Below are 22,401 nucleotides of genomic sequence, written 5' to 3' on the forward strand. Positions count from 1 at the left end.
AAAACAAGTACCATCATTAAGAACAAAATAATGGGAATTTATCAAAATAGACTGTTTGAACACATCAAATCAATAAGATTTGTTATTCTTGTTTTCTGGCTTTTTTAATAATAACACGTTTTATTTCAAACGGTAACTGACAAGAGCTCTTCAATTTTACACGAGGTCTGCTCGTTGTACATATAGAGAATCTCATCCGAGTGTCTTTTGATATCAAATATATCAACACGAGTTGATAAAAGGGGAAAAATTCCGAGGCTTGCCGAGGATTTTTTACACTTTTATCAACGAGTGTTGATATATTTGATATCAAAAGACACGAGGGTGAGATTTTATTTATCATCCAACATCATTCTTTCAACTTTTTCAATTTGTAGACAGTAATTAGCAGTGTCTTCAGTGTAAAAAATACTGCAAACAGCTTCAGTAGCAGAGCCATTAGAGATGTCATTTGATTGTGACGTCATGGTAACCAGTGACGTCACAATGGTCTGCAAAGCATTGTGATGTAATTTCATTGCAGCGATATCTACAGTGTAGATATCGCTTGATCTCATCCAAGCGATATCTCCTGTGGGAGCCAGTTTTGGATGATAAATTTACCAAAACAAAAATGAGAATACTGTTCGAAGCGTTGTCAACCAAATTCACTCACTCACTCACTCTCTAATTCAGAACCTGACCCGTACTAAGTGAAAGTCACTTTTACCCCGCTTTGTAGCACCAAGTATTACTAATACAAACATCTATTACTGGCCAATATATACATATGAAGTGCATTGAAATATATATTTCATGGATACAGTCCGAAAGAATAGCCGTAGGATTGTAATACATTGCACAACGATCACGTTGACCCTCAGCTCTTGGAATTCCATGAATGGGTTGCTGTCGGGACTTGTTCAACAGTAATTGTTAGCGCTACAATCTGCAATAATCTAGCTGTTTCCGGAAAGCAGGCGAATGACCCATGGCGTGGGACAAGACGACGCGCATGTCACAGAGCGAACCACCGGATCCCCGTCAGTCCATCGGGTCATGCGACAATTAGAATTCAAGACATTAATGATATTCAACATGCTTTCTCACACAGGGTGCAGCGATCACATGTCTGAAAAATTTAACTTTTCTGTCACATTACCACTTTACCTACATGACAGTTCGTACTTTTTGCCAACAGTTCAATGTGTACAGTTTTCAGTCCCGCAGTAACTATAGGCTATAACACCTACAAAGTATATGAGACTATACCTGTTGAGACACGCCACACGACCTTGTGTTGACGTTGATGACAGGTAGCCTTGTGTTGACGTTGATGACAGGTAGCCTTGCGTTGACGTTGATGACAGGTAGCCTTACGTTGACGTTGATCACATGTAGCCTTGTGTTGACGTTGATGACAGGTCGCCTTGTGTTGACGTTGATGACAGGTCGCCTTGTGTTGACGTTGATGACAGGGCGCCTTGTTTTGACGTTGATGACAGGTCGCCTTGTGTTGACGTTGATGACAGGTAGCCTTGTGTTGACGTTGATGACAGGTAGCCTTGTGTTGACGTTGATGACAGGTCTCCTTGTGTTGAGGTTCTAGTGCTCAGTTCCGGATGGACCAGCTGTCATGACTTTCGTCCGATTTTGGTGCCCATTTCCGGTGACCACGTTGCTATGTCCGGTCAAGGTGACATTGGCGGCCATTTCCGGTCAACATGTCCTTATTGCCCATTTCAGAGAACAATGCCCATATCCCATTAAGGTGACCTTCTCTAGTCAATCTATGCAATGTAGTTTTTGTCTTGGTGAAATCTGCCCTTATCTTTACTAGACTACAAAACCGGAGTTGGCAAACGACTAAAGTGCTCATTTGAAGACATTTACACTTTTGATTGTCGCCTTACCAGCAGTAAAATACCTAACTAAAATCACAATTCTTCCAATTCTCTTCCAGTACTCTACTTTCCATATGATAACAATACACTTGTCACGAGCCTGATATCTGTAAAACCTACCAATCATAAGCACCTGTTCTAAAATGGGGAATTGTATTGTCAATCAAACACACCGTACATACCCACAATAATTTCATAGAAACAGATATAAAGCGTCAGTTTCTCCCCCGTCCATCACACAGGGAACCGGATCACAATTTGAACATCTATCTACCCTGTTCACGAGGAGCGATGACAATGCACTTAAAACGCTCTTGCTCTTCACACAAGAGCATTAATTCACGTATGGGTGGATGCGATCAGGCCTGGAGGCTGCAGACAGGGCTGAATCAGGAGTAGAGAGCGGCGCGAAGGAGCTGAAAACAGTAAATTTACGTCACAAAATCTGGCAATTTATTCTGTATGTCCTGAAATGGAACAATATTATGAGTATACTCATGAATTACTTCACATATGTTACACGTGTAGAATTTTCCTGAGTCACCGATGAGTGAGTGAGTGAGTTGGGTTTAACGCCGTTTTTAACAGTATTCCAGTTATATCACGGCGTGTCAGCTTAATGTGTGAGGAAAGCCCGAAGTGATGCAGGTCTCAGACGTTAACCACTTCTGTAAAACCCACGAGCACGGGTATGGTGCTGACAAACCTAGAAACATAATCGGGGCGAACCGGGATTCGAACCCACAATCATAGGTTTCCGGCGTGCCCAAGGGACGCAACTCTGCACAGCGAATCGCGGCGCCTTAGACGACTGGGCCTCCCGTGCCCCCTGAGTCACCGATGAGGACAGCCCCCGGTGAGGACGCCTTCGTAAATAATAACTGACTATTCACATTATTCACACTTTGATAACTGATATATCCTACAACAACGTCGCTCTTATCATGTTGTATGTTGATACCAGGGCCTCGTTCCACGAAGCTATCTCAGCGCCAAGACGATCGTGGCCCCCATACTTTAACATAGACCCAAGACAATCGTATCGCTAAGATCGCTTTGTGGAACGGGGACTTGAGGCATCTGATCTACACACTGTGACGCGCGAGGATCTCTCCGTGTATACAGAACGTACCTTGTCGAGCGTCTTCGTGTCCGAGCTCTTTACATCCGGGCTCTCAAACTTTTCTGAAATTGGAAGAGAGAGGCAACTTTCTGATATACATCACTATTAAAATAAATGCCACGTGTCTTCCCAGTCATATTTCTGGACTGAATTTAGCAAGATACAACCATTTTATATGATGTTACATGGTTAGGCCTCGTTTCCTAGAATGCCCACACTCACCAATGAGATTCGTTAGTCTGACTATGCACATGATGAAGTCGCCGAAGTCCATGTTGCCGTCCCTGTTGACGTAGCGCAGTACCAACGCCTGTAGGGTGTCGTTACTGATTCGATAACCTGATTGAACCAATGAAACTATTAAATGGATAGTCACATAGGCTTCACATTAGACCTTAACACCAGAAGGATTTACGAGCGTTTACAGAAGTAATGTTCTGCACATAAAGGTTCAGTCTTCAGTTCTTTCAGCACCTCTCCATATGATTGACCCCTTGTAATATTATAAAAAGAGCCATATTTTGAGGTTATATAAAGATAAAGTGTACATTATTATTTACTACATACCAGATGTAATCTGTCAACATGTCTGCATAATAAAGATAAACCATAACCTTACAACCATTATCAAAACATTTGTTTGTAAAGAGTGTATTCGTTTCTTTGTTGTTTTACGCCGCACTCAGCAACATTTCAGCCATATCATAGTGGCCTGTAAATAGTCGAATTTGGACCACATAAACCAGTGATTGATATGGACAGCGTTCCAAGCCGTCGGGATACGATGACATACAATCAATCAAGTCACCGATTCTGACAACCCATCCATTAAGTCGACTCGTCCGACCAGCATAGTTTACTGACAACCATTCTAACCCGAATCTCCAGTTGTAAATAGCATAAGGACGTGTGTAAGACACAACTACCCACCGAGCAGGTTGAGGAAGGGCCTGAGGTAGTAGGAGCTCAGATTTCCTTCTTTGTCGGCACCACTCGCCTCGAAGCATGCCTACAATGATACATGTACATAATAACAGCATTGTGTGCAATTGGAACAACTAAATTTACCTTGGTGACCTCCTCTCAGTATATATGATTACAAGAAAAACCCTGGGCCCCGTTCCACAAAGCGATCTTAGATCTACGACGGTCAATGTCATCGAAAGTTAATGGTAAAGTATAGGAGTTACGACCATCTTAGCGCTAAGATCGTTTTGTGGAACAGGACCCTGGTGCATATACTCTGCTCCATCAGACCCCTGGTGAGAAGCAGTGATTTTGTTTGAACAAAATGCAAGTGATACGAGAGGTGGAATCTGATTGGTCAATAGAAGGGACAAAGAAGGGACATAACTCGTAAAAGCCACTGATGGCGCTACAATCGAGCCCAGACATTCCAGCCTAGTTCGGCAAGGGTGGAAACTCGACTTTTACAGTCAGCCTCGGGAAGATGGCGTATTCCTGCTATGTCATGATAGCCTGTAAATAATAGGTAAACCTGTGGGTGAAGGCATGACCAACGATCAACATAATCGGGGTATGATGACACGCAATCAGCCAAGTTATTGAGCCTTACCATTTTAGTCGGCTCGAAAAGCATGCGTGTAGTGCTGGGGATGTATTCTGGCCCTGAAGAAAGGGGCGTGTTATTGAGTATAGGGAGTATGAGCGTTGAAGAAGGTGATGTGAAGTTGGGTTAACTTATGGGTGCACTTATATAGCGACGTGCATGTGTGTGTGTGTGTGTGTGTGTGTGTGTGTGTGTGTGTGTGTGTGTGTGTGTGTGTGTTAGGCTGCTTGTACTAGCCCGGACTAATGCCGATCTCTTTAGTGCTAGCCCACTGAGATACCATGCCGCAGTTTAACATGAATACCCTACTCAGACACAGTATACGGGCTCCGAGCCGACCAGTCCTTGTTTTAGCTCCCTAATGCCGAGCACCAGACAGGGTAACAACAAGTACCATCTTGTAACGTATTTTGGCATGACGCGGCCGGGGATCGAGACCTCGGAGGTAGTCCGCTGTTGAAGTAAGGGACGTGTTATTGTGCATTCGAAATATATAGGGATTTCACTTCGCTGTTGAAGAAAAGGACGTGTGATTGTGTAGAGGGAGTGTTGGTCTTCACGTCGATGTTGAAGAAATGGCGTGTGCTTGTCTGTAAGTGGTATGTGGCTTGTTGTACAGGGCATCAGGGCATCAGGGCGGGTGTACCTTCCAGTCCAGTAGGTGGCGGCACAGGTCCTTGTATCCCTTGAAGTCCAGGCTGCCGGTCATCTGATGCTGGTGAGGTCAAGGCGAAACAATCACAGGAGCTGACCTTCACTACATAAATATGACCCTTTCAAAAGTCAAAAGGTCACTTTCATAAAACAGCCCACATTGTCAGTAACAAGTCCTTACTTCTGTTTGTTTGTTTGTACATTCTTCAACACTGCACTCACCAGCTGTATGAAAGCTGCCTGTTTAGGATGTGGTCCATTATTCAAATCAGGTGTTATGTTATCAGAGAAGCGTTTGCATCAGGTTCTCAATAATTTCGTTTCGTTGTTCATCTATTGTTTGACCTTATGTTTATTCACGACATGCGCTAAATCAAAGCAGGCTTATTTTGAAGAATTTACGGTAGTTAAGGTGTTTTAAACTGCACCATGCTATATTTCACACACCGTGTCTACAATATACGTGACTGCAGCGCTCAATGTAGCGCTTCCATGTACAGCGTCGTGTTTACAGAATGATTAGATAAATGACGGTGCATTCGTCACCACTCGCCCCTTTCCGTATAACACGAGTTGGTCACGAATGATGACGGGGGTAACTTCATCCGACTCGGCGTAAGGATACATCCAACATGGCGATCATGCTCCGACAGGCGTCAAGTGAAAACCCCGAGAACGTGAACTCTGAAAGATGATTATTAAAAGATCAGCCACATGAGTGAGTGAGTGAGTATGGTTTTACGCCGCTTTTAGCAATATTCCAGCAAAATTACGACGGGGGACACCAGCAATTGGGACATGATGACATGTAATCAGCCAAGTCACCGATTCTGACCACCCGATCCATTTAGTCGCCTCTTACGACATACCTAAAATCCACGCATCGTTTCATTCCCCACTCTCCAGTTTATAGTATCTCCATTGATAAACACCCAGGAGCCATTTTGAAAGTGACGTCAGTATCTCTCGCATCATTAACATAGCACAGAATTTCTTTCGGACATGAGTGTAATCTGATTGGGCATTACACGTCATGCCATTGGAATCGCACGAGGTAATCGAGAAGGTGGCAAACTGCAAGATAGATCTTTGTTTGTTGTTTAACACTGGTAATCCAGTGATTGACATCATGAGCATCGATCCTCGCAACTGGGAAACGATGACACCCGACCACCCGATCCCGTTAGTCGCCTCTTACGACAAGCATAGTCGCCTCTAATGACAAAGCATTAGTTTCTAAAGACCACTTCTAACCCGGATGTTCACATGTATTGCCAGTTATATACATCGTTTAACACAGTTGCTATGCTTACCAGTTGTAAACAATAAACCCAGGATCTCTTTCAGTCTATAGGCATCAATAATCTCTTCCTCCCCTACATCTATCATGAGGTGATCCAGGTCATCCATTATACCATCCACACAGTCAGGTGAGTCGATTTCCTGGTGAGGGGTGCAAGTATATATACACTAAGTACATACAAACATAACTGAATTCATATTGTGTTCTTTGGTATTAGACTTATATAAAATGAACAAAGGGCGTATGAATCACTGGTGGGATACTCTCACCTGTTCGCGAACAACTGGTATAATCACCATTTGACAGTGATTCATAAACGTATGCTTATGATCTAGTCAGAATCTACAATGGAATCTACTTTTAGAAGAGATTTCTTATGATTTTAGAAAGGGTTTTGTCCCATTTTTAGTGAATTGGGATGCTGTATATGAATCCAGTAAACTCACCTCAAACGATGTGACGTCATCCATCTCACTGAAACATGATCGAATAATTATTAATAATAATTGTGCCATATTAAAACGTTTATAAGTTTCACGGAATAAAATAAGTTCAAGGTCAAACACAAATAACATTGTAGAGAGAAAGACCTGTTCCACAAAGCGACCTAAGTTAACTCCCATTACTTAACATAAGGTTTATGACCTATTCTACCCCGGATCTTCATGAGTCGCTTTGTGGAACAATAATGTGGACAGTTTTAACTCAGCTCCCAACAGTGTTGTTGTAACATGGGAGGTGGTGGTAATGGCGATCCAACTTGATTCTCTTATATCCGAACGCACTTCCATTCTCTCTTGGGGCGGTCGGGTAGCCTATTGGTTAAAGCGTTCGCTCGTCACGCCGAAGACCCGGGTTGGATTCCCCACATGGGTAAAATGTGTGAAGCCCATCCGTGTCCCCCGCCGTGATATTGCTGGAATATTGCTAAAAGCGGCGTAAAACCATACTCACACTTTCGGATAGAACTCCAAAAGCGATAAACATGCACAGCCAAGGCCTCGATGCAGAAACTTGAAAGACTTTGAATTAAGCCTACATGACTTACTTGAATGACTTCCGTTTCTCTGTGAATATCCTCAACAGGAAGTGTGCCGCCTGATCTGGGTGGAATGTTGATGGGATTATGACGTAGTCGCCGGGTGGAAGTTGGTGTCGTCCACACACCTCCCTGGTCTGAGAGAAGGCCTTGCTCTTCCCCAGCGGTCTGTTCTGTGTGAAGAACTCCCTGGTCAGCGGTCTGCCTTCATTTGATTCAGGAAGCTGGAGGATGGAGTGGAGGTCATTTTTTACAGATGGATGAACTACGCCGTCGGGGTACGATGACACACCAACCTAACCAGGCGGTTACCTTTCCTTGTATTCTTTCATACACCTTCAATGTCCATTTAGATGCATCTCACAAGCAGACTGTGTGCCAGCCTTATGATAAAAGTATTGCGTGCAGTGTGTGAAACACATTACAGAGTCAGGCGCCATGATATAACTGAAATATTGTAAAAAGTGGCAAAAAAAACAAAGATTCATGTGATTGAAATCATGAGCATCGATCCACGAAATTGGGATACGATTATATGCATCAACCAAATCAGCGAGCCTGATCACCCGATTGTGTTAGTCGCCTCTTACCACAAGCATAGTCGCCTTTTACGGCAAGCATGGGTTGCTGAAGACCTATTTTACCCCTTCTTTGAATAGAGCGTATTCTTAAAGATAAGGTCAACTTATGTAACATTGTTATATAAATATATAACGTCAACACCAGAGGACAACCAGTCTCTGCCGAAACAGATTCCATTGGGCGATGGAAAGAAGCCAAGAGTTACCTACCTTGTATATGACATATCCTATTCCCAGGTATTCATGCCCGTCTTTAAAGAGGCGTCGCGTGTCCTTCTGCATCAGGGCAACAATCATGGTGCACGTGCCGCTCGTGTCGTCTGCCTCCATCAGCTGGACATGGAACTGAGGGTTCCTCCACATGGAATCTGGGGGATCGAAGTTGAAGTATTTAGCAGCGATTGGCTCGTCTTCACGGTCGAAAACCTGATTCTAATCCTTGTTTAACAATGTGTGGATAATATTAAAGAGAAATTAAAGGTTGACGTGAGAAACAGGATAAAAAACAACAACATTCAGTTTTATGTGTGACTTCCGGTGAGATGAGATTAATCAGTGTTTTGTGTGGCTTCCGATGAGATGAGATTAATCAGTGTTATGTGTAAGTGACTTCCGGTGAGATGAGACTAATCAGTGTTATGTGTAAGTGACTTCCGGTGAGATGAGATTAATCAGTATTATGTGTAAGTGACTTCCGGTGAGATGAGATTAATCAGTGTTATGTGTGGCTTTCGGTGAGATGAGATTAATCAGTGTTATGTGTAAGGGACTTCCGGTGAAATGAGACTAATCAGCGTTATGTGTGGCTTTCGGTGAGATGAGATTAATCAGTGTTATGTGTAATTGACTGACCAACATAGTTGAGGCATCCCCCGGCGTTGACATATTTGATCCATGACTTGTGGTAGCTGGCAACGTCCCACTGTTTGTCAGTCGTCACCCCAGCGTCCCCTAGATGCAGCGGGTCCAGATTACACAGGTCAATTTTGCTAAAATGGGCTCTAAAATCGTCCATACACATCCTGAAAATATAGATACGTCAAATGAGGTCACAACAAATTGATTGCCATCTTCCCGAGGCAAGGGCGTTAACTGACTATACAAGTTAGTCGGGAAGATAACTGATTATCTCGCAGAGTTTGGCGGATTTCTTTCTCTCAGACAATTAGAACTGAAAAATATGTATTTGTACCCGGGTTGATGTGTACAAGATCTAGAGAAGTCGAGATACCCAGGGTGGGTGGGGGAAGGTGAGGTTAGGTGAAATTGGGTTTAACGTCGCGTCCAAGATTATTGCACTTATATAGCGACGTGCATGTACGTGTGTGTTTGTGTGGCTGCTTGTCCTAGTCCGGACTGATGCCGATTTATAGTGCTAGCACACTGAGATACCATGCCGCAGTTTAACATGAATACCCCACTCAGACACAGTATACTGACTCCGAGCTGACCAGTCCTTGTTTTAGCCCCTTAATGCCGAGCGCCAGACAGGGTAACAACAAGTACCATCTTTTAACGTCTTTTGGTATGACGCGGCCGGGGATCGAACCCCGGACCTTCCGCTCTCCGGGCGGACGCTCTACCACTAGACCACGGAGGCGGTCGGGTGGGGGAAGGCATAAAAATGAAACACTTCTGTTTTGTTCAAATATCTATAAATGTTACATAACATGGGGGAGGTGAGGAGGACAGCAAAATATGATTCAGTCATATCTGTACCCTACCCCTTCCCCACCTTAACCTTTACACAAACGACCCTTTCCTGAGACGTAAACGCCGAAAAGATTCTAAGTAAAGAAATATTAACACTGTATCATAATCAATAACAGCATAAAATGCCACTCTCATCTAAGTGACACACCAACAAATATCACATATCACATGTGCTTTATCACATATATTATTTAGAAAAAGAAACATTGTCCGTTAGAAGCCAGTGTTTTGCCAGCTCACTGACCAGAACTCTCCATCCTCGTCGTCGCGCACGCTCAGCTGTCGCCTGGTGTCTTGTGGTATCAGATTCCACTCAGCAGCTCTAGTGGACAAAAGACAGAGTGAGGACATTGGTCAAAGCGTTGGTCACTGTAGAGGTCAAAGCACAAAAGGAGATACTGACTGTTACACATGGGGGCGGTCGGGTAGCCTAGTGGTTAAAGCGTTCGCTCGTCACGCCGAAGACCCGGGTTCGATTCCCGACATGGGTACAATGTGCGAAGCCCATTTCTGGTGTCCCCCGCCGTGATAATGCTGGAATATTGCTAAAAAAGCGGCGTAAAACCATACTCACTCACTCACTCACTCACTGTTACCCAATGACAACGGAGGCCATGCGGCCTATTCACGAAGCTGCACAGCGTTAAGATTGTCGTGAATCTTAACGCTGTCGTTCTCGAAGCTCTGTTTGCACCAACGTATCTTAAATTTAGGAAAACAAATCAGAAAGTATAAGATCCTTTTATTTAGTTTCTTAACTTAAAACTTTAGACATGGCTTTCTCAAAGTAAAATCAGTCGGTCGGGGAATTGGAAACACTTAAATATCCCGAGGCAAGAGCGTTAACTGACTTTAAAAGTCCAGTTTCCACCCTTGCCGAACTAGGCTGGAATTCCTGGGCTCGATCGTAGCTCCACCAGTGGCTGTTACCAGTTATGTCCCTTCTATGCCTCTCCTATGGACCAATCAAATTCTACCTCTCGTATCACTTGCATTTGCTTCAAACAAAACGGCGGCGCCCAGTCAAGACGATCTGATCTACCATCAAGATCTATTTGGTGATAAATGGTTCTTACTTCGCGAAGTACATCAAATTACGTGAGCACCTTGAAAAAAACATGAAAAGATTTGGAAAATATCTGTTGACAACGAGTTGGCGATGTACATGATTTGCAAATCCTGCAATCGACCGAACTCAGCATGACAGTTTACGAACCGGATTTCGATTTCGGTGCGCGATTTTGATTGGACTATACATAGACTCGTTAGTCCAGCCAAAATCTAACTCCATAATCCCAGTCTAGTTCGGCAAGGGTGGAAACTGGACTTTTATAGTCAGTTAACTCACTTGCCTCGGGAAGATGACCAGAGTGAGTCTTAGACAACTATAGATAGTGTCTCGAGTGTCAAGTGAACCCAAACGGGTTCATTTAGAGGTCAAATTATCCAAATCTATTACGCATAGTAATGTATAAAGTAGTTAAACAGTTCGAAAAATCACGTTCGATACTTCGGAGGTAGGATTGGATTCCAGCGCATCACATCAATATTCAGCCCCACTAAATCTGCATGTCAACTGTTTTCAACGATTACGCCATAAAGACAGGCTCTTGTTTAGACTATCCCTTTGCCGGCCTCCTCTTCACGATACGTGCATTAAATAAGGTTACCCATGAAGATCCGGGTTAGAATAGGTCTTCAGCAAACCCATGTTTGTCGTAAAAGGCGACTATGCTTGTCTTAAGGGACTAACGGGATCGGGTGGTCAGGCTCGCTGACTTGGTTGATGCATGTCATCGTATCCCAATTGCGTTGATCGATGCTCATGATGTCAATCACTGGATTGTCTGGTCCGATTTGATTATTTACAGACCGCCGTCATACAGCTGGAATATGCTGAGTACGGCGTTAAACAACAAACAAAATCTAAATAAGGTAAGTAGCGGACGATTCAGACAACAATATCTATAATCTGAGTGGGTGAGTATGGTTTTACGCCGCTTTTAGCAATATTCCAGCAATACGGGGGACACCAGAAATAGGCTTGACACGCCTACAATAAATGTGCTTGTTACTGTGGGACAGTCCATGTCGACACTCACCCATCGGCCCATCTGCCCCGCCACTCCTGCCCATCTCCCCAGGGATTCCGGATCCTGATCAGCCTTGTTTTCGACCCGTCCATCAGCGGCAGCTGTTGGAGACAGAATACAACATGGGAGAGGAAAGCGACACCATCATCCATAAAAACTTATATTCAGATTCTTAGTCGAGTGTTTTTTTGTATTGTACATATAAAATATGTGGAAAACAAACTCATTATGCGAGCCTAGGGCGAGCGTAATACATACTGTCCAAGAGTATATGTTTGCCCTCGGATGGTAGCTCAGGGTGTACGGCGGAAGCAAAACTCAGGGGTGAAGTAAAAGAAGACCAGATTAATTGTTTGGGAGGAAAAACGAAAAGGTACACGATGATAGTAGTAACGTGACAAAACGCACACCGGGCCGAGTGGCCAATGTTCCCGGTGCGTGGACACACTCTGTCACTTACACACAGGCAGGAAGTCGGACGGCGATTCTTCATCGTCGACGTAGTCGTTGGTGAGGCGGCGGCGCCACTATCTGATTATTTAGGGAACGTGAGGCAATTGTTTCTGAGGAAGTAACCCACACATCAATGTCCACAGCTTACTAAACGTAGTTCTTGCTAAGTGACCTCATTTGCATATTAACGGGTCACGATACCAAGTTTATCGGATTGGTTTATCGTACGATAACACTAACAATTATCTGATTAATACTGTTATGTTAAGACGGTAGAAGAGAAGATTCTTACCAGTTTTAGGCCTGTGATGCTGTAAGTATGGTTTCCAAGCAAACCCTCGATTGATCTACGGACGTTCACGGAGAAGTCAGGCTGAAGGAGACACATCATCTTGTATTAAGCTTTGATAAGGTAGGGTGTAGGTAGGGTCAACGTCTTGGTGGATCAGTAAACGTTATGTGTTACTACAGCTTGGTCTTGACCAGGCATCCGCCAGACTGACAGCACGACTAACGGTTTCCTGTGGACTATGATGCCAGGGAAGTCAAGACATTGAAACAACCCGATCCCCGGTAATGTGAACCTATTCTGTTCCGGAAGCCACTAACATATATGAGGGTTCTTGTTATGTACATTCCGCCCTGTAGTCTCCAGTGAGGACACAAACCTAGGTTTCTGGAGCCCCATTCTGTCACGGCATCATCACGACAGTCCGCCGTTGGGGACATATTCTTCCCCGAGCTCCATGTGAGACTTAACAGAAGTGTCAACGCGCATGTTGACGGGGAATTAGCTCTTGGGGAATAAAGGACAAAATCGACATCACTGTCCCGGAACGCTTTATGCACAACATGTAAACAATAAACAACAATTGCACAATGAGCGGAATACCTGCTCTGACAACACAAACACAGCGATGAGCGGACCTTCCAGCTCAGGTATACCTGAGGTGAGCGGAGCTCCAGCTTAACCTCAGGACGTTTCCTACGAGCGGCACATCCTGCTCGAGGTCGTCCCTACACCAGCACTCGGAATACCAAGCTTGACTAACACCGTAGTAACAGTGTAATGGTAGCACATATATAGTAATGAACAACAATGGAGACATGGCTACAGGGTAATTTGCCTTTGGAGTCAAATGTACTTCAGACAATGGTAGTCGTAAATCAGTCGCTATGACAGAAGCAAAGACGTTCTCTACCGTGAAATCCCCATATGACTTGGTGAGGGAAACTTGGAACCTACCTCCTTTATGTTCATTGAGCAGGTCATGACACCTCCTCTTTCTAGCGTCTTTTCCATCACCTCCACCAGGTAGTCGGGTGGAGTGTTTCCGACAAGAATTGTCTCCCCAAGCCCACCCGTCAAGTCTTCCATCGCTTCTATCGCACTGCCGCCCTGAAGACTCTCATAGCATCTGTACACCCTGCAGACAAACAGCGAGATGGGAATTAGGAGTCACTGAGACGACATTAACGTCCACTCTACAGACAATCAGGTAATCGTGAGTGAACTGGGCTTCAGACCGATTTTAAAATATTCCAGCCACAACAGATGACGGGGCCAAGAAACAAAATAAAGGCTTGACATGTTGACTCTGATATGGTGTGATCATTGTAGATATATAAAATACATATGACCATATATTTATTTATGCAGTATATGCACTTGTTAACTTCGCTAGACTCTAAGACTGACACTCTTGTGACTTGTCGCTTTATCGTTACCATGACTTGTGTCATTCGTGAGACAAATACAGAATGACATAGTGTCAGCACATTGGGAAACATACATTGTGGTTATTCAATTTTTCACGACGGCCTGCTTAATCCATTCGTATGTTTAATGACAATCAATAGACCGTTCTTATACGAGTGTAGGCATTTTGGAATGTAGGCAACATGAGACCTACCCAAAACAAATTCATGATTCGGTGTCTGCCTTATTGCTATGCAGTTAGTTCTTGGGGCCATATATGACTTAGGGCTTAATTCGGCTTGTAGAGCAGGGCCTTATGCAGACATCGATCTTAGCGAAAAAATCTTAGATCTCTAAGATGGCTTTGTGGAACCCGACCCAGGCCATTACAGAGAAGCCTGCCTTTGATTTGCCGAAAGAACTCACACATTGGATAGAGTGAGATGATGATTGATCATTTTTGCATTCACTTTCGAAATTTACATTTACCATCAGTAACTTTTAAATACCCATATTTTACTTGTATACGTTTCGCTTCTTCATCTATGCATTCTGGACTAGAAAATCCATATAACTGGGAGAAGAAAGTTGCAGCCTATAGATATCTAAGTGAGGATAGTTACACATCTTTGTGATCGTTCACACATACTTGGCATACGCTTTCTCCAAGAGAGCGCTCCAGAATTCAGTCTTGCTTGCAGAGTGCATGTAAAGTAGTTGAGGGTTGTGGGTGTCAAAGGTCGGCAGTCTGTCGTCCACGACCACATCAACCCACTGCCCTTGGTACCACAACCGGAAGTGAAAAATCCCGCAGTAGCCATGTTGGAAACTCTGTTCAGGTGGGACTACTCGCGCGAGAAGTCGTTTGTTACAGGTAAGCGAGGCAACAGCGGCCAACAACCAACAATCACCTGCAAATAATAAAAGATTTATACATATTTTAACTATGCTGTGATCAGTGGCATGCGAAATTAAAAATATAATATGCGCCATATGTGCTCATATTACTAGAATCGGCTACCGGAGATGAACTTCCGGTTGCGAACGCAAAGTTAAAACCAGTTAATTTGTGCCATCACATGCACCATCTTAATTAGGCGAGTTGAGACAAAGAGGTGTGCTTAACGCTGCTTCAAAATTTCAATCACATAACGGAGTTCATATTTTACGCCGCACCCAGCAGTGTTACAGCTGTATGACGACGGTTTGTGGATAATCGAGTCTGGACCAGACAATCCAAATTGTGAGCAACGATCCACATCGTCGGGGTACGATGACACGCAATCAACCAAGTCACCAAACTGACCACCCGCCCGGCATAGGATATTCGACCCCTTAATACCAACGGAGATGCGTTCGAAATGACGCATGCTGGGACGGTCATAAAATACTAATAGACCACGGATCTCAGATCCGAACCCATGACCACTTGACCGGGCCATGGGAGGAGACACAGCTTGACACAAAGAATTGCGCCCACCCGTCCTCCTAGCTTAGATTCAAGCATAAAACATATCTGTTCAAACACCATTAGACATGGTTGGTGATATTATTTGTTTCTTCCCCAAGAACATCCGGGGTAGAATGGGTCTTCAGCAACCCATGCTTGTCGTTAAAAGCGACTATATGCTAACAGGATCGGGGGCTCAAGCTCGCTGATGCATTTGATGCATGTCATCGTATCCCAATTGCGTAGAACGATGCTCGTGATGTTAATCACTGGATTATCTGGTCCGGATTAGATTATTTACAGACCGCCGCCATACAGTTGGAATATGGCTGAGTGGTGCGTTAAACAACAAGAAGCATTGGTTTCTATTTGGTATGGCATTATATGTGCAAATTTGCATCTATAAATATGAACGAACATTCCACAACTACTCAGGGGTTTGTTTTCAGAAAACATGTGATTTCTGAGGTACATTGAAATCCACGTCCTTGAACATTGAAGATGTAACAAGTTAAGATGTTCACAGCGTACTGAACAATATGTACCTAGGTATCCCTGTACAACATCGAACCGGCTGAAGTCATCATTCATCCACTGTGGATTCGCGCAGAATTCCTGCAAATGAACATTACGTGTACATGTTAGTTACACAAGAATACGCACCTAGGGACCTACTTTATAATCGACAACGGACAGGTAGCTCACCTGGATATGTAGACAAGTTTGGAAAACATAGACAGCCATAGAGCAAAACTTGCTGTCAGTCTTCCAATTTCAGACGAGAAGTGGTTTGCAGAGCAGAATATGCATTTTGTGACAATTTAGAAGCAAATGCCAAATATAGGTCAACCTTTAAAGACGGAAAAACGGAACATATGTGTTGAGGCCCATTTCAAACTATACAAATATCCAGTTCCGCTACATTTTGAAGGAACGTGGCTCAGGCTGCAGCTCGATACGCAGAGGTCATATCAAGTTTAAACCTTTAGATATGGCAAAACAGACCGCCTCCGTGGTCTAGTGGTAGAGCGTCCGCCCGGAGAGCGGAAGGTCCGGGGTACGATCCCCGGCCGCGTCATACCAAAAGACGTTAAAAGATGGTACTTGCTGTTACCCTGTCTGGCGCTCGGCATTAAAGGGCTAAAACAAGGACTGGTCTGCTCGGAGTCAGTATACAGTGTCTGAGTGGGGTATTCATGTTAAACTGCGGCATGGTATCTCAGTGAGCTAGCACTATAAATCGGCATCAGTCCGGACTAGTACAAGCAGCCACACAAACACACACACGTACATGCACGTCGCTATATAAGTGCAATAATCTTGGACGCGACGTTAAACCCAATTTCACATCAAATCACATCACAGATAGGGCAAAACAAACCCCGGAACATGTATGCTGAGCCCTAACTACTTACTACACATGTACCCAATGCCTTCCTACACATGTACCCAATGCCTTACTACACATGTACCCAATGCCTTACTACACATGTACCCAATGCCTTCCTACACATGTACCCAATGCCTTACTACACATGTACCCAATGCCTTACTACACATGTACCCAATGCCTTACTACACATGTACCCAATGCCTTCCTACACATGTACCCAATGCCTTCCTACACATGTACCCAATGCCTTACTACACATGTACCCAATGCCTTACTACACATGTACCCAATGCCTTACTACACATGTACCCAATGCCTTACCACACATGTACCCATTGCCTTCCTACACATGTACCCAATGCCTTACTACACATGTACCCAATGCCTTACTACACATGTACCCAATGCCTTACTACACATGTACCCAATGCCTTACTACACATGTACCCAATGCCTTACTACACATGTACCCAATGCCTTACTACACATGTACCCAATGCCTTACTACACATGTACCCAATGCCTTACTACACATGTACCCAATGCCTTACTACACATGTACCCAATGCCTTACTACACATGTACCCAATGCCTTACTACACATGTACCCAATGCCTTACTACACATGTACCCAATGCCTTACTACACATGTACCCAATGCCTTACTACACATGTACCCAATGCCTTACTACACATGTACCCAATGCCATTACATTTTGAACAATAGTCACCGAGTAACGGTCATACATGGCTGTAATAACTTGAAAAGGCTGCCGTGGTGGCCATATTGATATCGGATTCAACCTCTTCAATAAATAGGGCGGTCGGGTAGCCTAGTGGTTAAAGCGTTCGCTCGTCACGCCGAAAACCTAGGTTCGATTCCCGACATGGGTACAATGTGTGAAGCCCATTTCTGGTGTCCCCTGCCGTGATATTGCTGGAATATTGCTAAAAGCGGCGTAAAACCCAACTCACTCACTCACTCTTTAACAAATAAATTCAGGTGTCATCTTCGACGGGAATAAGTATGTGTTTCAGCTTCATTGGTCAACTGATATTTACAAACGACGCGGGCGACGGACAAGCAGGTCATGACATAAGCTCACTTGACTTTCAGTCAGGTGGGCTAAAAAAGCAGATCATTTGATAACTCTCATGGAGACAAGTGTACGTGCATTTGTTATCAACCCTTGAGGAAAGGCATTGACGGTGGTCATGTCGGGTAAAGTCCATACAAAACACAGGCCGTTTCTCATTGGCTATATTGATTGAGTGTACACTTCAGGGCTGAGAGTATATACCCGCAACCGCGAATAAATTGTTTAAATATACTGCTTATGTCATGAATAAACAACAGCATATCAATACTTCCGGGTGTAATAAACACGTGACTTTGTGATTTTCAGTATCATCCTTAGCACAGTCACCAAACAACGCTTGTATCACGTGCTTTGTGCAGTGTTGTGTTTCGAGGATATCACATGCTTCGTCTTAAAAAAAGGGGCGGTGGGGTAGCCTAGCGGTTAAAGTGTTCGCTTGTCACGCGGAAGAGGTTCGATTCCCCACATGGGCACAATGTGTGAAGCCGATTTCTGGTGTCCCTCGCCGTTATATTTCTGGACTTTTGGTAAAAGGGGCGTAAAACCATACGCACTCACTCACTCAATCAATTCTCTCTCATTCTTTCTTTTGGATAGGGGCGGTGAGACAGCCCAGTGGTTAATGCAGGCGCTCGTCGTCCCGAAGGCCCGGTTTCAATTCCCCGCATGGGTACAATGTGTGAAGCCCATCCGTCTCTCCCGCCTTGATATTTCTGGAATATTGCTAAAAGCGGCGGGTTTCTGCGTGTGATAGCTACACTGCTTACTTCAGTTATTGTGTTTTGTTGTCTGACAACAGCTGTGAACATTGTAATTAATTGTTTGCACCTTTTCACCTTTTGAACACCATGATTCAACACCAGGCAATGCAGTATGACTCACGGACTAATGCGTAGTCTCTGAAAATAACTAATTTTGTTAGAAACAAGCAACTACATTTAGCTGTTGGTTGTTTGGTTGGCACTAAGCAATAGTCCAGCTATATATGTATATATAATCTGTGTACTGGCAAGTGGGAACGACGGCGACCAGAAATCCTTAAATAACACCACCCGTCCTGATTAATGAACTTGATATAAGCGTATCAATAGAACTGATTCAAAGTTTCAGTCAAAAAACATAAAGGCAAGACATTATATTACATACACTGAAACAATGAATAGGGATCATGGATATTTCTGGGGGAAAGGTTTAATAGTGAAGACTAAGAAAACAATTTCATTAAAATATCATTAAAATATTCATGACCCCTAACTTTTTTGTTCAATATATATTTGTCTGTCTATGCAGGTCGTGATGACATAACACACACGCTCCGATGGCTAGCCATGATAAAGGCACAGTTCAGCGTTTTACTATTAAATGTACTATTCAAATACACTCTGTGCGCTTGGATGAGACGGCTTCGCGGTATTCTGTATTTCTCAATGCATGCCTTCTGTTGTTTTCATACTTCTGTTTGAATAATACCATGAACAGATTCTTCCAATTAATGGTATACCTTCTGTAGCAGTTATTACAAGATTTGTATGCAGATCACGTCTACAGAGACAGAAATAAGAACAACAATGTTATCGACCCGATTGGTTGGTTGGTTTGTTGTTTAACGCCGCACTCAGCAATATTCCAGCTATATGACGGCGGTCTGTAAATAATCGAGTCTGGACCAGACAATCCAGTGATTAATATCATGAGCATCGATCCACGCAATTGGGATCGATGACATGCATCAACCAAGTCAGCGAGCCTGACCACCCGATCCTGTTAGTCGCCTCTTACGACAAGCATAGTCACCTTTTACGGCAAGCATGTGTTACATTTAAATTGAAAAGGAACCTCAGTGAGATGGACGTTTCAGTGCTATACCTGTGGAAACTCTAGACTTGCTTTATTTAGAACCATACCATTACAGTAAGGGCTGGGCGCAAGGGAAAATAATAATTATGGTAACATGGACTGTGATGCTCTGTGATAATAATGGTGATGAGAGCAGCCGGGGTCGGGGGGGGGGGGGGGGGGGGGGGTTATTGAACGTTCACACTTTATGTTGAAGTATCCCTCTCCTCACAGACACACGTGCTGTACTCTATCCATACTCCTAATCCATACTCTACCGCAGACGTACATTTAACTTACACTGAGTCAACAGTGCCCGATAATGAAGGTGACAGGTCTTTACATCACAATCGTGTTCAGCGAACAGTTTATATTTTGGAAAAGCTGATGATTCTATTTCTACATTTTGTCTCCGGATCATTTCCCCCCCCCCAAAAAAAACAATTTCCCAGCCCCTCATCCCAAAGAATATCCACGTGACGGGGCCTGAACAACATATAGGGGACCAGCATGCATTTGGGAAGTCTGTCTCCCAGACCCTAGACATGTATTTAAAACCACGGACTAAATAATTAGGTCCGTGGAAAAACGAATCAAACTCAAGTCTAGATTGATTTGGCAAGTCTAGATTGCCTTAGCTCTAGGTTCTTTCTTTGGTAATTGTGGGCGAGTCAGGTCGGGTTTAATGTCGCTTTGCACAGCATTTCAGCTACGGCACGAATCGAATATTCTATAGGGTACAGTGTTAAATCTAGTACTGTACAAGGCACGACGAGCGAGTTGGTGAGTATTTTTCACTGCACCTTGTGCCTTTATATCAATATATATCACAGCTGGTATTAGAATGCGTTTCACATAGCAAATCCATCCTGGTCATCGGCGAAACGAGCAAACACTTTAACTACGTGTACTAGACTACCCCGTCGACCTGACCGCGAAGAGTTACACTGGAAGGGCAACAACACTCACGCCCGGCCGTCTCCAGATGACGTCTCTGTCGGGTGGTTTGGTGTAACAAAGGGAGGCAACCTCTGCCGGGAACTCCGGATCCTCGAACAACACCCCCTCGGACAAACACTTCTCACGTATTGATGAGTAGTCCTGTAGGTCAGCGAAAGACATCCTTGACCGGTACACGGTCCGAGCGTTAGCCAGTCTGGGCATTTCTATATAGCATGTACCGCGAGTGTTTCACCACAAAGCTCGTTTACTGTGTCAGTACAATCACCGTTCTGTCGTATGAATGCGCAGGTTTGAAAGGATACGCGCTACCTACACGGTAGTTATATATATTGATCTGGTTATTTCTAGCTTGATGGGCAAACCTCGACAGTCGTCAGCAACACACACGTGTCACAAAGCCTGATGAAGGAAAGGTATCTTCCTAGGGAAATCCCAAGGTGTGGAAGTATGTAAATGATGAACTTGTACTCATTTTCACAAGTCATGTGATGACAATAGAATAGTCACTATAATAGAGTAAGGGGGCATTTCAAAACTTCGATGTTGAATTTTTATTTCCACAAGTTGAGTGACATTTTGAAAAAAGAACTAAGAAATCACCGTTTCCTTGCAGAACCAACACACCAAATATTTTTGAAGTAGCACGGTGTGTCTTGTAGTTCCATGTGGTTTTACCAAAACGACAGTGATGCTTTTCATTTTCGGAGTTGAAATATTACGATTAAAAGTTGATTTTATCGGATGAAATATGTGCAAACATGTGAATACCATCACACCTCACCCTGACCTTTAATTCAGGGAATTAAGATATTTATCCGACATCGAACTTTTGAACTGCCCCCTAAGGCCCACGTCAGGCTCACATGACTCGAAAGAAGAGACTATCAGTGTGTTTTGTGTACGTTACGTACACCTGTTTGTGACGGTATTGTGTTTCGGCTATGTACGCATATTTTTTCCCGGAACTAGAGGAGTGGTTTCTGTTGAAGCTATACAGTCACTATACGCTAGTACCGAGGACTTTAATACATAATCCTATCCGGTTATAGATCCACATAAGTTTTATCATCGGACAATTACCCCATCTTCCACGAAAACTCAATTCCTACCAACGTCCCCGGTAACCTCGATATATAGATATACCGCGCTGATCCGATAGACAGAGACAAGTTGAATGACGGTTGGGTAGGGTGCAGTACGGGCGTACTTATATCGCCAAGCCCTTTCAAAAGGTTTTATTTAAGCAGTGACATATATAACTTATTTATGTTGGTTTATATATAGTATTTTTAATGTGTGAAGTTTTGATGAACTTGGGTCTCTCATGAATCGTTGATTATTTTCACGTATACTATTGTTGTATTTGTAGCATTACATTGTTGTAATTAATAAGTAATATTACTCTCGTGTATACTATAAGTTTGACAATGTACGAAATTGGATTTTGTTTGAACAAATATTTGTTCCATAACAAAATGGAAAAAAATATATTAATTTGTGCTTAACAATTGTTTTACCAAAACAGTATATTTGCTGGATGTCCTGATT

At 43.6% G+C, this 22,401-nt stretch overlaps 1 protein-coding gene across 2 annotated transcripts; it reads right to left on the bottom strand.

Moving 5' to 3' along the window:
• Window positions 1-473: 473 nt before the first annotated feature.
• LOC124119185 (calpain-A-like) lies at window positions 474-21,319 on the bottom strand. 2 transcript variants are annotated; one of them, XM_048388567.1, is made up of 18 exons: window positions 20,860-21,319; window positions 16,086-16,176; window positions 14,761-15,022; window positions 13,659-13,839; window positions 12,705-12,785; window positions 11,969-12,060; window positions 10,111-10,188; window positions 9,006-9,175; window positions 8,364-8,521; window positions 7,582-7,796; window positions 6,980-7,007; window positions 6,544-6,673; window positions 5,856-5,914; window positions 5,223-5,291; window positions 3,937-4,015; window positions 3,229-3,345; window positions 3,016-3,068; window positions 474-2,299 (listed from the first exon to the last, which is right to left on the bottom strand). In XM_048388567.1, the coding sequence occupies exons 1-18, from the start codon at window positions 21,052-21,054 to the stop codon at window positions 2,273-2,275; spliced, it is 2,085 nt and encodes a 694-aa protein (XP_048244524.1). In that variant the 5' UTR covers window positions 21,055-21,319; the 3' UTR covers window positions 474-2,272. The 2 variants fall into 2 exon arrangements, with proteins under 2 accessions (XP_048244524.1, XP_046337572.2); XM_046481616.2 differs by having other exon boundaries at window positions 16,107-16,176; window positions 20,860-21,318.
• Window positions 21,320-22,401: the final 1,082 nt, after the last annotated feature.

This window comes from Haliotis rufescens, unplaced genomic scaffold (genome assembly GCF_023055435.1).
Source record: "Haliotis rufescens isolate VD_foot unplaced genomic scaffold, xgHalRufe1.0.p SCAF_73, whole genome shotgun sequence".
NCBI classification, from domain to species: Eukaryota; Metazoa; Mollusca; class Gastropoda; order Lepetellida; family Haliotidae; genus Haliotis; species Haliotis rufescens.

What these genes read in the sequence shown, in the direction of transcription:
- LOC124119185 (XM_048388567.1), bottom strand. Translation starts at nt 21,054, where the DNA reads ATGCCCAGACTGGCTAACGCTCGGACCGTGTACCGGTCAAGGATGTCT. An exon ending in TTGGAGAAAGCGTATGCCAA is followed by an intron (nt 13,840 to 14,760) that starts GTATGTGTGAAC and finishes GTTTGTCTGCAG; the next exon opens with GGTGTACAGATGCTATGAGA. An exon ending in GCATGATCGCCATGTTGGAT is followed by an intron (nt 5,292 to 5,855) that starts GTATCCTTACGC and finishes TGACCTCACCAG; the next exon opens with CATCAGATGACCGGCAGCCT.